The sequence below is a fragment of the Fonsecaea pedrosoi genome (assembly GCF_000835455.1).
Source record: "Fonsecaea pedrosoi CBS 271.37 unplaced genomic scaffold supercont1.6, whole genome shotgun sequence".
Lineage (NCBI taxonomy): Eukaryota > Fungi > Ascomycota > Eurotiomycetes > Chaetothyriales > Herpotrichiellaceae > Fonsecaea > Fonsecaea pedrosoi.
Window position 1 is genome coordinate 683938 of NW_013550610.1, and position 14113 is coordinate 698050.

General features: G+C 53.6%; 2 protein-coding genes across 2 annotated transcripts; one reads left to right on the forward strand and one right to left on the reverse strand.

Moving 5' to 3' along the window:
* Positions 1-353: 353 nt before the first annotated feature.
* On the forward strand, positions 354-2399 carry Z517_09189 (uncharacterized protein; the record flags this gene model as incomplete). The annotated part of the gene is made up of 1 exon (XM_013425099.1): positions 354-2399. The coding sequence occupies one exon, from the start codon at positions 354-356 to the stop codon at positions 2397-2399; it is 2046 nt and encodes a 681-aa protein (XP_013280553.1).
* An 8530-nt stretch (positions 2400-10929) lies between these two features.
* On the reverse strand, positions 10930-12516 carry Z517_09190 (uncharacterized protein; the record flags this gene model as incomplete). Its single annotated transcript, XM_013425100.1, has 2 exons — positions 10930-11276; positions 12249-12516. 2 exons carry the CDS (start codon positions 12514-12516, stop codon positions 10930-10932), a joined length of 615 nt encoding a protein of 204 aa, XP_013280554.1.
* Positions 12517-14113: the final 1597 nt, after the last annotated feature.

Below are 14113 nucleotides of genomic sequence, written 5' to 3' on the forward strand. Positions count from 1 at the left end.
TCGAAGTCCAAGTCCTGGACCATTGGAGGGATATTTCAGGCAATGAGCCCTATCTGCGGCGTGTGTCCAAGGCAGGCGATGAGCCCGGTGGCCGGGCCCTGGTCTCACACCACTCCAATCAAAGGGCTTGTCTTTGTTCTCTAGAGGCTTTTTCTTCGTCGCCTTTGTTCTTGCTTTTGTGTTTTGGCAGAAACAAGTCCCTTGTTCTCGCATGAGTCCTTGTTATATTGTGCGATACCGAGTACTTAAGTCTTGGTCAAGGAGCTCTCTTCTGTCGACCACGGAACTACCCTTACTCTACTAAAGAACTCCGTCTACTGAACCAAGTACTCAAATCTCGACAAAAGAACAAAATGTCTGCCGTTCCTGCTCTTGCCCTCGCACCTTCAGCCAAGAAGAGACCACGCACGGAAGATGACATTCCCACCCTCCCCCCTCCAGCCAAGAAGAGACCGTGTGCGGAAGAGAATGTCACCACCCTCGCCCTTTCAGTCAAGAAACTCGAGATCATCGATAGCATTGCGGGCCCTAGTCCGAGCTACACCACAGACGACGAGGCCGGTGCTCTCACGAACGCCAATCCAACCGACGTGAATGCGGTTGATGAGATGGCGGATGCGAACATGAGCGATGACGAAGACAGTGACTTAGATTCTCTACCGTGTGATCGAAGCTCGTGGGGCTCGAATTCACAAATGAGCTTCAGTTCGGACTCGAGCGACGACGAGGGTGAAGAGGCAATGCCGATCCAGCCCTTCGATAGGGAGTATATCCCCCCCGACGATGGTTACGTAGGAGTGTCAACCAGTGATGTTTCGGGGTGGCATGAGCAGCTGCTGGATGACAAGGAGACAAGCCACCTGTTCTACCTGGAAGGTTGCGTCCGACTGCAGAGATGGAAGCTCCTCAAGCTGTTGGACGCCACCGCGTCTGTCCCGGGCCCGGTGAAGACGGATTCGCTGAGCTTGGCCGACGCAAATAGAAAGCCGAGTGTCTCTCAAAAGGGAGACTTTGGCGACTCGTACGGCGGCCGCGCGGACTATTTCCCGTACCCGTTGGGGCCCGGCGCAGGTGAGAAGCCGGCTGTCGTTCAGTTCGGGATCTTTGGCGGCTCGCACGGCGGTCACGCGAACTATGTCCCGGACTGGATGAGGCCCGAAGTAAAGGGGAAGCCGAGTATCTTTCACCAAAAGAAACACTTTGGCGACTCGCACAGCGATCGCGCGAACTGTTTCCCGGACTGGTCGAGGCCCGACGCGGCGGGATTGGAAGCGGCCGCGAATGGCTCGCGACTTCAGCCAGAGGCGATCAAGCTCATAGTTGACTTCTTCCACCGCCGTCCGCACCTCAACCGCACCGAGTGCGAAGACTACTGCCTCAAGAAATACCTGGGAGAGGACATCGGATTCGCACCCTGGAAGTGGCCACTCAAAGTGCACGCGTACCCCTCCGAGTTCCAGTTCCCCGACAGCTACATGGTCGAGATCATAGATCCCTCCGTCTCCATCCCTCCCCACATGACGCTGTTCTACATCACGCCCAAGACGCTGGACGAGGACCAACTCGCCCAGGCCAGAGAGGCGTACGACCACTTCGTCCCGCAGTACACCTACGTTGGGCACATGGACGTGGCGGGCAAACACCGAACGAAGCTGTTTGTGTGGCGGATCGAAGCCCCCGTTGGACGCCCCATCGCGGCCGACATCGACCGGCTCGGTCTGCGGGTCAATCAGGAAAAGTACCTCAACATCATGAAGCATTTTGTTGACTTTGTGTGCAAGCCGCTGCCGCCGAGATGGGATCATCGTGGCCGCAACCTCGACACTGGCGAGAACTGGCCCATGGTGCCGCACAACCCTCTCCTCGACGTGAACAACATCATTGTCCGGCCCGACTGGTCAGGCATCGCCGGCGTGCTCCTCTGGGGGGCCCCGCCACTCAAGACCCTTCCCTTTGGCGCTTCCCTCTCCGGCCTCCTGCGTCTAGAAGGAGTCCCAGACCTCGAGGACGCCGGGGATGATCAACGAGTTTGCGAAATCACTCCTTCCATGTTTGACACTTACAGCCGTAACGGGCGCGAGTTGGAGCGTTGCTGTCTGTACTACCTGCGGGAAAAAATTCCGACCCTCGGCGACGACCCCTTGGCCTGGCACCGCCTGTTCAAGGCCATGCGCGACGGCACCGCGGCGGCGGACAACACGTCCAAGATCGAAAGAATCTGTCACGAAGCGCAGGTCGAAGACCTAAGGTGGGAATGGTTCCGGCTTGAGATAGAGGCTGATATCCCCGATGACGAGAGCGACGTCGCAAGTTGGGAAAGCGGAAGTGGAGAAGAGAGCGGCGAAGAAGAGAGTGACGGAGAAGAGGGTGGCGACGACGTGGACATGGATATGGACTAAAGAGTTATCGTTTTTCCTTGGAGTTTCTCCTGGTCGTATACGTTTTTGATTAGATCAACCCCATCTGAGATATATACAATGACAGATTGTATTGTACCTGACAAGATTTCCTTCCTTCTTACCAATAAACCAATCAAGTCATTACACTTGCACTCTTCGTGCCCTGACAGGACGCTATCACATTGCATTTACCTCTTGTCCCAGAGAGTCCAGAGACTCATATATTCGTTCCACGAAGCTGGCAGAGGGGAGTCGAATGAGGTACAGGAAACTTCCGGCCTTCCTTTCCATCGGCGCCCACTTCTGCTCCCTTGCTTCTTCAGGCTGTCCTGTTTGCTTCATGACTGGTCCAGGTGCCAACGGGGACAATGGACTGACTGTGTGTAACAAGAACGAAAAAAAGGTCCGAGGACGTCATTTCCTCCTCCTCCTCCTCCTCCTCATAGCCACGAGCTCTAGAAAAAATTCGAGAAATCTTGATGTCGGAGTCGAGAACCCGCGATTGAAGTTTTTACTTTTCAGATCACCTGATTCAACGCCGTCGAGCCGACATCGTCTCGCGTGTTTCAGAGTACAGATGCAATGCCCCCCCATTGAACGTTCTGAATGCCAGGCCGGACCCAGTGTCCTTTACTACGCGTTGAAGGCGCTGAAGAGTTGAACCTGCGGCGGTGTGGCAATGGCAAGACAAAGAAAATACTGTATGGACTTTGATTTCTGCTGTCTCAAGATCTCAACAATTCCTGGTCGCTCGGGGGGGGGGGGGGGGGGGCCTTGGGCACAGGCGATCTGTGTCAGCCTACCAGCGCTTTGCCTGTGTAATACGTACCCATGATGGGGCCGCTCATGGGGCATTGGGCCTTCCCGTACCAAGGGGACTTGTGAGAAAATACTGAAGGGACTCTGAGCCCCAGTCACTCGACGGTAGGTAGAGACTTAATATCGAGGATGGTGATGATGCCTTTTAGTGGCATTATATCACGTGTCTTGGAGTTGGAGATGTTCACTGGTGCGGGTCCGGAGTATGAATAATCCGGCACCTGAGCAGTACCGAGAGCGCGCGGAGTACGGAGTAACTGGAACTCCCGAGCCAGTGCATGAGGCGCGGACTATAATTCGACCTCACATTATTGCACCAAAGGCTGTATATGTGCCAGTCTGACCCGTCCGACCGCCTTGACTTGCACGCTTGGTCTCCAACATGCCCGTTGATGGGGACTGTGCTTCTGTAATCCATCTGATGCGGTGTGCGGCGGATTGATGGCTGCGGACCAAAGATCAAGCAAGACTGGGCCGAGAACTCGAAGTTTGGAGGGAGTGGCATTTAGGCATGACCATACTCGCCCCTGTTGACCCTTCTCGCACCCTCCTCACCCGCGCCGACATCTCTCGCTCGGGCCCAGCCCGAGTCCCACAGCCCCTGAGGATTTACATCCTTCTGTCCCTCTCGGGACGGTGTCCTGGCCTCGAGCCTTGATGCTAGACCTTTTCTGCTAATCACACTCATCACGCCGCTTGACGTCGAAAGTACATACAATGAAGAGGAACAGGGTACCGAGGACCATATGAAGATTTATATTGTGGCGGCTTTGCGGTCTCGCTACTGCACCACGGCGTCCACCAGATACAAGAGATTCATGACGGTCCGCCATTTTTCCAGGTTGAAAACACACATGACGACGAGGAATTCTGTGACGGCGAGCAACGAGAACGAGAACGAATTCGAGCCGCGAGTACTAGACGACGGATACCTTCCCGCGAACGAATACTCTGTTGACAATACGACAGCGTTCCCGGTCGCACTACCTACCTGCATCTGAGGTGCCTAGAGACCCCACGATTTTTTACGCGTGTGAGAGAAAAGCGCCCGACCCGACGCCGTTCACTGAGCCGGTAGCGTCTCAGTCGCCTTTGGGAGGATGCAACATCGTCATACACAAAGCAATGGCACGGAGAAAGGCTAGCCTGATCAATGCACAGCCACGGGTCAACTTATGGCGGAATGCCGAGCAGCCAACATACCAGCCGCGGTGTCCAGGTCTTCTGTAACCTTCCAAAGAAGGTGCCTACGCTAGCGCCTAAAAACCAAAGAATCATTAATGATGCTGGTAGTCGAGAGTGCCGACGATGAAAGCCGGCGCAGAGATACAAAATACTCACGATGGAAAACACCCGCCACATATTTGCGAGCTCGTCAAAGAAATAACAGGCGAAGGCCTTTCGAGCCTCTATACAGCGCCTCCAGATAACGAAAACGACACTGAAGCAGCCCCGGCTCCAAGCCAGTGCGACTTGAAGCAAGGAGTCCCATGGCACGATTAACAACCCCTGTGATATCAATTGAGGCAGCCATGTTATTTGCAGACTTTGGTGGTGAAGCATCCGTGGCTCATGCCGCTTCAGGACCGGCTCATTCAACTCCTCGAAGACGTCCGTCGCGTCTTCTTGACCGGTACCTCCGACTTCGTCGTGGGCGCCTACTTTGAGTTGGCTACAAGTATTATGGGCAGCCGATCAATTGAAGATGCTGGGGTGGTAGGTTCCCAGCTGCTTCACACACAAACACAAAATGGATGGTCCTTGCCAGGTCGAGCGGACGGGCGATTGTACACAAACTAACGAGGTCTGCATCAGGTGCCACAGCGTCACCGTACTCTGAACTGCGGCTTGATGCGACTGCTGTGAGCTCCATGGACCCCATCTTCCGTACATTCGTGGCCCACATGCGTGAAGCAGGTCATGCTGGGAAGAGAGAAGAAAAAAAGTTGATTATATGACTCTTGAATGCCTTGCTTAGGCATCTCCCTGTCACTTTGGGTCCACAAGTCACAGGTCCTATTTCCATTAGGGCATGGCAAGAGCCAACCTGTAGGAGTATATTCCACGTTACGTATCGTTCTAAGCAGAAATCGTTTCGAGACTCTCTTTCAGTTGGTAATACGACGGTATAAGCGATTCTCTATAGTTTACCTACCGGGAGCTCTACGTGATTACCCTCTACTACGGCCTGGCCCTCTTCTCTACTCTTTTCCTTCCCCTCATCCTGCCGTCCTTGCCTCTGAGCCTTTTCAGGTACATACACCAAGGTGTTCGGCGAGAAGGCTGAGAGCAGAGCGATGGCTCGCGTTGTCGCCGACTTGCCACATTTGACGTAGATGCCGCCTCTGCGGATATCGACTTTTTAGACATGCACCTGCACAGTTCGGCCGATAGGTCCTGGACTTGGTGACCTGTGCTATGGGTTTATTGAGTCGAGGGACTTTGTAACCTGTGGGCTCATAGGCCTACGGACTCAATGACTGCGACTTGGCCCGGGACTTGGACTCGTGGCCGACGACACTCGCCCGCTGGTCTGTGCCTCGTGCACTAACGGATTGACTTGTGGGCTTACCATGGAATTGGAGTTGGACTCGAACCCGCGGACCTGTTGACTCGTTACTTGTGGACTTTTCTGGCTCTGTGTCTTGCAGGCTTGTGAGCTTGGCAGGTCGTGGGACTCGTAGACTGGTTTCCGGTCTCGTTGACACAGCGTCGTTGATATAGCCTTGTAGACGTAGCTTGCTTGAACTTTGTTCCTGTGGTATTTGCAGGTCTGTTGAGTCGTGGCACGTACAACTGGTGGACTTTGTGGCTCACAAGCTCAAGGAAACAAACTTGTAGACTTGTGCTGCACTACTGGTGAGGCGTTGGTGACGGATGCATGATTACTCTGACAAACTAACTAGCGGCTCTCTCTCTCTCATATCGTATGTGCCTGACTGACAACACCTTCTCTTTCACTATAAATTCTGTCTCTTACCCGTGACGCATTCAATTCTCTCCGCCACCCGATCAGCAATTGAACGACAAAGTTTTCGTCTGTTCAGATCAACCAGAGGTTGGTGCACTCCGCATGGTCCACTCCACAGATTGCCAACGGCGCCCATACCCAGCACAATGCATCTTCTGGTGGGATATCCTGTTAGGAATCAGGGGGGCTCAGGTTGCTATTCTAAACCACCACAGAGAAGGATGAGGAGCACCCCAGGACGTTGCCACAGCGGCCGTCGCCTCTCCACAAGGCTGCGCCCCAGCCGGAGAGCAACCCCCCCAATCCATGTCGCTAGGACGCGAGGGTTGTCAGTGGAAGTGACGTTTCCCAGGGCGACCACCACAGACACTGTTTTGAGTGCCACCACCGCTCGTGAAGCTTTGCAGCACGGAGGATCTGGCAGAGCTCTCTGTGAAAGGCACCCGCAATCTGTATTCTTGCGGGAGATGCCCCGCGCCTCAAGGGCTTTACATGCGTCGTGAGAACGTTCAAATGCGGACGATCCAGACAAAGAAATAGAGTCTGTTCAGTAGGTGGATTTCTATGTGTTGAGATTCTTGTCAAGATATTGTGGTGTTGGATCGACTGCCCCGTTCCGACACGATATTGATGATAGCCATAGGATAGAATGTGAGTGAACAGGTTACAAGATGGTGGCTGAACACAATCTGGCCAGTAAGGGAGGCCAACACCTGCTGCGACTGTCTGTTTTCCGACTCTTGACTGCGCAATAAAGCGCCGAGAACAGTTTCCTTCACGATGTAAGTGAGGTCCGAAATGCCTGTCTCGGGACAAGTGGGCCTGGTCCGCAGGTAGGCAACTCCACTACCACTGTCTGTTTTCTGGCCTGTCCTCCAGCAGAAGCGAGTTACGCTGGATTTTGTGACGCAGGGAGCAAGAGGACAAGAGTGAACCGGTTCTTGAGCTCGTCGTTGGTAACGGCGGCACCGCTTGGTGCGGATGGAGGTGTCAAGATTTGACCGATGCTCTGATGGGTTTTGGGGAGGCATGTTGCTGCTTCTGGAAGAGTCAGTGTGAGGGCTTCTTTCAAGGAATCGAGGGTTCCACGAACAGAATCCATTCATCCAACAGGCAGACGGAGGACGCCTTTGCCCAGAGCAGTTCGCCGGTGTCGGTCTCGGGAAGAAGGAAACTGGCACCAGTGTGCCGTCTGTACATAGTTCCTCCCTGGGCGACCTCCTTTTGCAACTGGTTTCAGTTTCATTGGCTCGACTCGGTGTTTGGCTGGTGGATCACGGGAAGAAGGAGATAGGCGCTGGCGTGAAGCCAATCGCACAGACGGCCTTCGGAGGAGGAGTAATTCTCGAGGTAGTAGTTTTATCGTCTGAAGACGCCGTATGTCGACATGATCACGGGAAGAAGGAAACGCCCCCTTAGCTGTGGAGGGAGAGCTCGGGGCAGTAGCCCATTTCGCAGGCGGCGGCAGCCCGAGTATTTTGATTTGCGATACGCCAGTACATTACGGGGAGAAGGAAACACACGCCAGTACGAAGTCAACGGCACTAGTGTGCTGCAGGCCAGAAATACTCGGGCGGAATGACGTGGTGGTGGAGGACTGCTGAACAAGTTGGTGAGAAGTGTTGAACAACGGGCATTGTGAACGTATTTTTGGAACTGATGGGCAGCAACGCGTGAGTCGCGCTTGTGTGATCGTGTGGAGTCTTGACATTCGTTGCTGTCGCACAGGTGTGAGGGACACACTGCGGGCGCACAGTGTGCGTGTCAGTAGGTGGACGGATTATGGCTGATCCGTACTCTGGACACGTGCTTCAGATTATAGATCGGAGAAATCGGGTCTTGGGGGCCAATAATTTCTTGGCGCCGAGGGATTGCTCGTCTATGCGGGCCAACCCAGCAACCATGCCAAGCCTGGTAATCCAAATTGGGTATGCACGCTAGGCCCAAACCTGACTTTTCATCGACCGACAAAGAAAAGTACCGCGCGGATCCCGGGGACAAGCGAGTCCTCACCCCGCGCCTGATGGGTCCACGGGTTGACGGGTCAGCATGATTAGTCCGTACAGAGACACCACGTCATGATCAGCAAAGGTTCGGTCGTCATTTCATGTCATTGGGGGCAGGACCCCGACGAGCGACTCAGGTGAGCCTCTCATGGGGGCTTCTTACTGAACCATCCATCCTCAGTGCCAGTAATGGGGATGGTCCCCTATTGGAGCCACTTGGACGCTTGACTCCTTGTGCCGAGTGAGACTTGCTGAGGTCAATGCAGGAAGAACGAGAGAGGTCTCTTGACCAATCATCATGAGAAATCCTGCATGGGAGGCACGGATCTCACAGCGTGTCTGACTCCATTGCATTGAGTTGACTACTGGCATGCTAACATGCTAGCACGAGACAAATGACCTCCCACCATATCGGTCGCCTCTGATGCTGGCACGTTGGATGGAATTTACTGTGCCATGCAAATTCATCAGCCATTGTCTTGTCCCAATTGAGCCGAGGTCAATTAAACCCGTCACGTGAGACCCGGCATTCATCTCCTGTGATCAATGTTCGTCTGATGATGAAGAAACTCTGGTGTTTTGCTTTGTGCTGCCGAGTGTGAGAACAAATGGCTGAGAGATGGAGTCTGGACAGCATCAACTCTAGTAGCCGCTACTCTAAAGAATAAATGGAATGAATTACTTACCTTTCTTTAGAGCAAGCGCGGCTTCCACCTTGTTCAATCACTGCCACTACGCCTGCCCCAGCTCGCCGTGTTGGATTCCCTTGGTGCCGCCTTCGCTCAAACGAGATAATGGCCGTGAAAGGCTCTCTGAATTGCGGGTCACGGTGCCGATGAATAGAAGCAGACAAATTCCAATGCTGCTGGACAATGGACGCGTTCAAAGCTGGGTGCCGAACATGGATGAGGCTGGCTGGCTGGTCGGCGGAGCAGATCCGGGGGATTTTCTCTTAAAGATGAGCGGCGATGCACTCGGCCTGTACTGGTCTGGAAAGGAAGTGAGTCTGCAAGAGCCTGCCTCGTGTGTACGACTATAACGGCCAATAACGTCCAGGCTGAGAAGGAAAGACGAAACGATGACGCTGGCCTAGCGTACGGCGGGCCCCCCCCTTGGTTGTGCCTGTGTCCTGAGTACCGCCCATGCCGGCGGCAGATTATGCACCAACAGGAACCCGTGGACGATGAGGGCACAGAAAACGAATATGACGAAGGGACAGAGCGATGCGTCCTTGAATCCAATTGGATACCCCTCTATGAATTTGTTGATCACCACGGGGTGGCCAGTCAAGGAGACGGACGGTAGATCAGCCGAAGGCGAGCGGAATATCACGAGCTCGAGGGTCCTGCCCAAGCGCATCTCATCATAGCAGCATCTTCGTAGTCCACTCCCATGGCGTTTGTCAGAGACGGACCTAACGACACGTCGCCGATCGCGAAGTTGTTGCCGTCTTTGAACGTAGCAGCTCATTTGGTCGCTCTCTGTCGAATCCGGGCGGGTACTCTTCACCAATCGGGTCAGGGCGTGAGAAGCGGGAAAGATGAAGTGAAAATCGTGTGAAATGGCAACAGGTTGGAGCCACAACGCACTTGTGGTTCACCCATGCTTCGTATTTATCCAATCTTACGTCTAATGTTTGTGAATCGCCTGCAGACAACAGTGTCCGCTTTTTATCCTGTCCCAGCCGATCGCCGTCTGCAGTTTGACAACGACAACGAATGACCAAGCGTCCTGTTTTTCCGTCTGTACTGAAACCGAAGAGTCAATTCGGAGCGACTCTTGATGCACAACAGAGCTTTTGCCGGTTTTCTCGACATTCCCAGTCTTCTTTGCAGGTGGAGTTCTGTTTGGTCGCGCGAGATATCCGGACAGCCTGCGCCGTCAAAGTCGGATATCAGTCCCCGATGTGCAGTATCTATGAGCATCTCAATCCCAAATCACCACTTTCTGAAGCTTGGCGAGCTGTCCTGTCTGGCCTTGTTCTTGTATGCCGAATGCATGAATGCCAGTGTCGCACTTGGCACGAAATCTAATTGGGGCGATTTGTGCCCTTGATGTCATCCGTGAAGAGAGGATGTGAAGAGAGGATGGGCTGAGAGGGCAGAAACACTCGGACCATGATGCGAGTGCCAATCAGGAGCCCACGCTCGGGAAACAAGCTCGCCTGCGGAGGTGCGAGTCGTTGAGTAAACGCGTAATAAAAGCCCTTTCAGCCATAGAGATCTAAAGAGAAGAGAATAAGAAGGGGGCCGAACAAGCTCTGATTGGTTTTAACCGAAGGGCAGTTGTTGTCTGCCGTCGTCGATGGAGTAGAGACAGTCGCTCTCTCGACCTAGTGGGTGACCGGTTTGGTCAGTAAGTACCCTTAGTACGCTCTTCCAATTCCAACAAGTGCTTAGTTTTAAAGGCACTTGGAGGCTCACGTGCCCGCCGACAGATGACTGAACTATCCGTGAGCGAACTTTCACCCTTTGCCCGCCGCCACCGCAATAGCTGGTCGTCGTAGGTTTTATTATTTTGCAGTTCTTAAAGGCAAGAGGCGGTCTTTGTTTGAATCACCCCCGGGTCAGTGTCCTGGCAGAGGTGAAGCCAACGCGACTGACTGAAGACTTACCACGGCACTGAACAGGGTGTACTTTCCAGTGTATATAAGATAGTGGAACTGACACAGACAAGTGCCTTGCCGACTACCGCCGCCATCAACACGTGGACAAAGTCAACCAAGCCTACTACTTTAGTCAATCAATAGCCCATATCTCAGGGTTGTCCGCGTCCACCACGATCCCATTGACCACCACTCTGACTCCCTCTGGACGAAGATGAGACTTTCCATGGCGCCCGCGACCAACATTGCCTGGGACCCAAGCTCGCTGTACACGCGGAGTCGCTCCACCTGCTCTTCGAGGCGGGTCTTCTGGGCTTCCAGCGTCCTCTTGTCGCGTTCCCATGCGTCGGCATCCTCGTTCTGTTCCCTCCTCGCCTCCACGGCCACTTTCTCCGCCACAGTCACTCTGGCTTCAGATGTCCTGGTGATAGCCCGTACCATGCCCGACTCCGGGATGGGTGGTTGCGGCAGGCCAGCTGAAGCGGACAGAGTAGCGAAGCAGGTCCCTCCAGCTGGGTGGATGGATTATGGTTATTCCGAAACCCGTGTCGCTTTCCGGAACTTTGTTACTCCGGACCCGGGTCGGCATAGAATCGACACCAGTGCCAAGAGGCCAAGAGGCCAAGACACTTAGTTGATGCACAAACCCGAGTCAAGGTTAACGTCAAGTTCCCGTCAAGTTTCTCACGTAGTCATCATGGGCAATGCAGGCCATAAGAGTGCGGGCCACCACCACCACCAACTCTCAAGGCCCCAAGCATCAAATTCTACTCGAGCAGTACATGCCCTCCATTCCGAATCATTGCGCACGCTATACTTGCACGAAATGGAATGTCACTGGCAGCCCGGGAGGATCAGTTAACCCAGTCATTGAATCCACTTCCCCAATGGTACGCCCGAGCCGTTGGACACAAGAAGCTGGGGACCCAATTAAGCTGAAGTTGTCATGTGCTTCCCATATACGAGGACCAAGAATGCGAGTAAATCTGGACGAGAACGTTGCCGTCGCTTACATTTCGGCAAGATTTAATTGGGAGTGTCACAGGTCTTCGTCTTCCCAGGACAGCAGCATGACAAACACACGGAATTATAGCCCATCGCTCAGCCAGCCGAGCGATCGAGAGAGACTTTTTCTCGAAATATGCAGTGGATACTTGAAAAACCCAATCGCGGCGACATAACACGAGGAACATGCTCGGACTACATGCTACCTCAATCAACTATCCGGACGGCCTCCATTGTCTGGCTGCACTCCGCATTAACATCCGGACTGGAACCGGATGGATGGGACAGCGGTGGAATGCTTGAACCACTCGCTGAGACACACCGGTGTCCCGACTCGAGAGGATAGAGAGATATTGAAACACCAGACATGGCCGCGGTCACGCTTAATGCAAGACATCCAATGTCCAGCACGGAACAAAGCAACGACCATGAGCGACATCTACGCATTGACTGAGATGACTGTTGACGTGTTGGCGCCGTAGCGGCCGTCATAGCGGTGCTGACGTCCGTACTCAGCGCTTTGGACACGAGATCAAACGTGCCGGGAATCATGAGCAACATCACGATCGACGGCGCATTCAATGAGGTTCGTGTACGCCCGGCCAGACCCGGTAGAGGTGGGCCGACGAGAAGCAGCAGTAGCGCGCCGAAATGACCGTTATTGACAGTGCTGGTCATGATCGTGGTGAACTCGAACTTGGCGATGCGCATATCCGCACTGATAACGACGACAGCGATGAGGCGTTGCCGGATCGAGTCAGCTCCACGTCGATCTTCACCATTCCATCCCGTGCACCAGGATGGTCATGGACCCTGCTGTTATCGTCGTTATTCCACAGGAAGGAAGCCTCTGGCGTCATTATATCACGTGATCTTCTCCATCGGCTCAGTAATGTATGTTCACCAACCTGTCACTCTCCGCCTTGAAGACTGGAAACCTTTTCTTGGAGCTGGTACATTTGGTCGACTGAGGGCAACAGCTGACTCCAAGACAGGAACGAGGACGTTTTACGTCATCCCCAATCATCTTTTCTTTCGAGGGGAAGCCGAGTATGGCGCCGGAGTGAGGGTCAATTGATCTATTCGAACGAAAAATTTGCGCCATTTCAATGACCCGTATGGAGTCTAGCAAGTCAGAACCATTCATGCCTAGCCTGACCAATTTACCTCCAAGCTCATCCTGCCGGTGCCCGGTCAAAGAATTTTGCATAGCCAACTCTTGACTCATCCTGCTTGTCACTTCTTGGTCTGCGTTCCGCAATCGACCGAGATAGTACTGTTAACAAGCAGGGCACTTTAGCCATGAATGATATTGAGACCGTGAACAACATCAGTCATACTACGAAGCAGTAGAAGAAGTCATCTCCTGGAGATGATGAAGTACCGCTTGGTACCACAGATTCTGGGCAGAGTCGCCAAAAAGGGGTCGTTTTTCACTCGCGCGACCACAGGGCTCCTACAACAGCATCAAGCACAACGTATCCGGTTTGCCGCATTTGACTTTTTTCCATTAGCCTGCCTGATCTTGGATGGCCTTTTCAATTTTTATGTGGCTCTGCTCTCTTGTCCACGGTGGCTGGGGGCCAGGGGGTACCAGGGGGGCTTCCGCCATCGGGGCTCAGTCTCAACTCTCCTCGACCGCTGCTCCTCTGTTACCCTCCTGGTTGACATTCAAGTTCTCAGTTTTGACTCGCTTCTAGCTTCACCCGTTGGGCTGATAGCCAAACCTCTCTCGACGCGCGAATTGGGAGTGTCTTTGGCGACGCTGTCATGAGTTCTTCACATCTTGAGCCCTCCTGGGCTTTTGGACACGGCCAGTCAGCTTGATCTGATACTCATCATCCTTCCCCTTTGCTCTCGACCTCCACCTTCCGCACAGAAGCGCGTGTTAGACGTGCTTGTCAATAACTTGTGGACGGTGAATGGAATCGCGTCCCTTCTCTATCGGATGCTCTGGCCTGGGACCTTCAATCTGCAGCTCCCCAAGAGCCGCCCACGAGAAGACTTTGCCAAGTACGACTTTTCCCAAATCCTGGCAATCACGGGCATCATTCAGTCATTCTAGCTGTCAAATCTGGCTACGTTAGTCCTCATTGGAGTTATATCATAGGAGCCACCAACGTTGCCCAGGGCGGCTTGTGAAGTGCCACTCATCTCGTTGTCTTGGCAAAACCCCTGGAGCTGCTATCGACGCGCAAATTTGCCCCTTGATTTGTCGATCTCATTCCCGAGATCAAGTACAGCAAACAGTTAATATCTCCAGCAAGACCTTTTGTCAATATGACACAGACACTACACCTTTCAAATC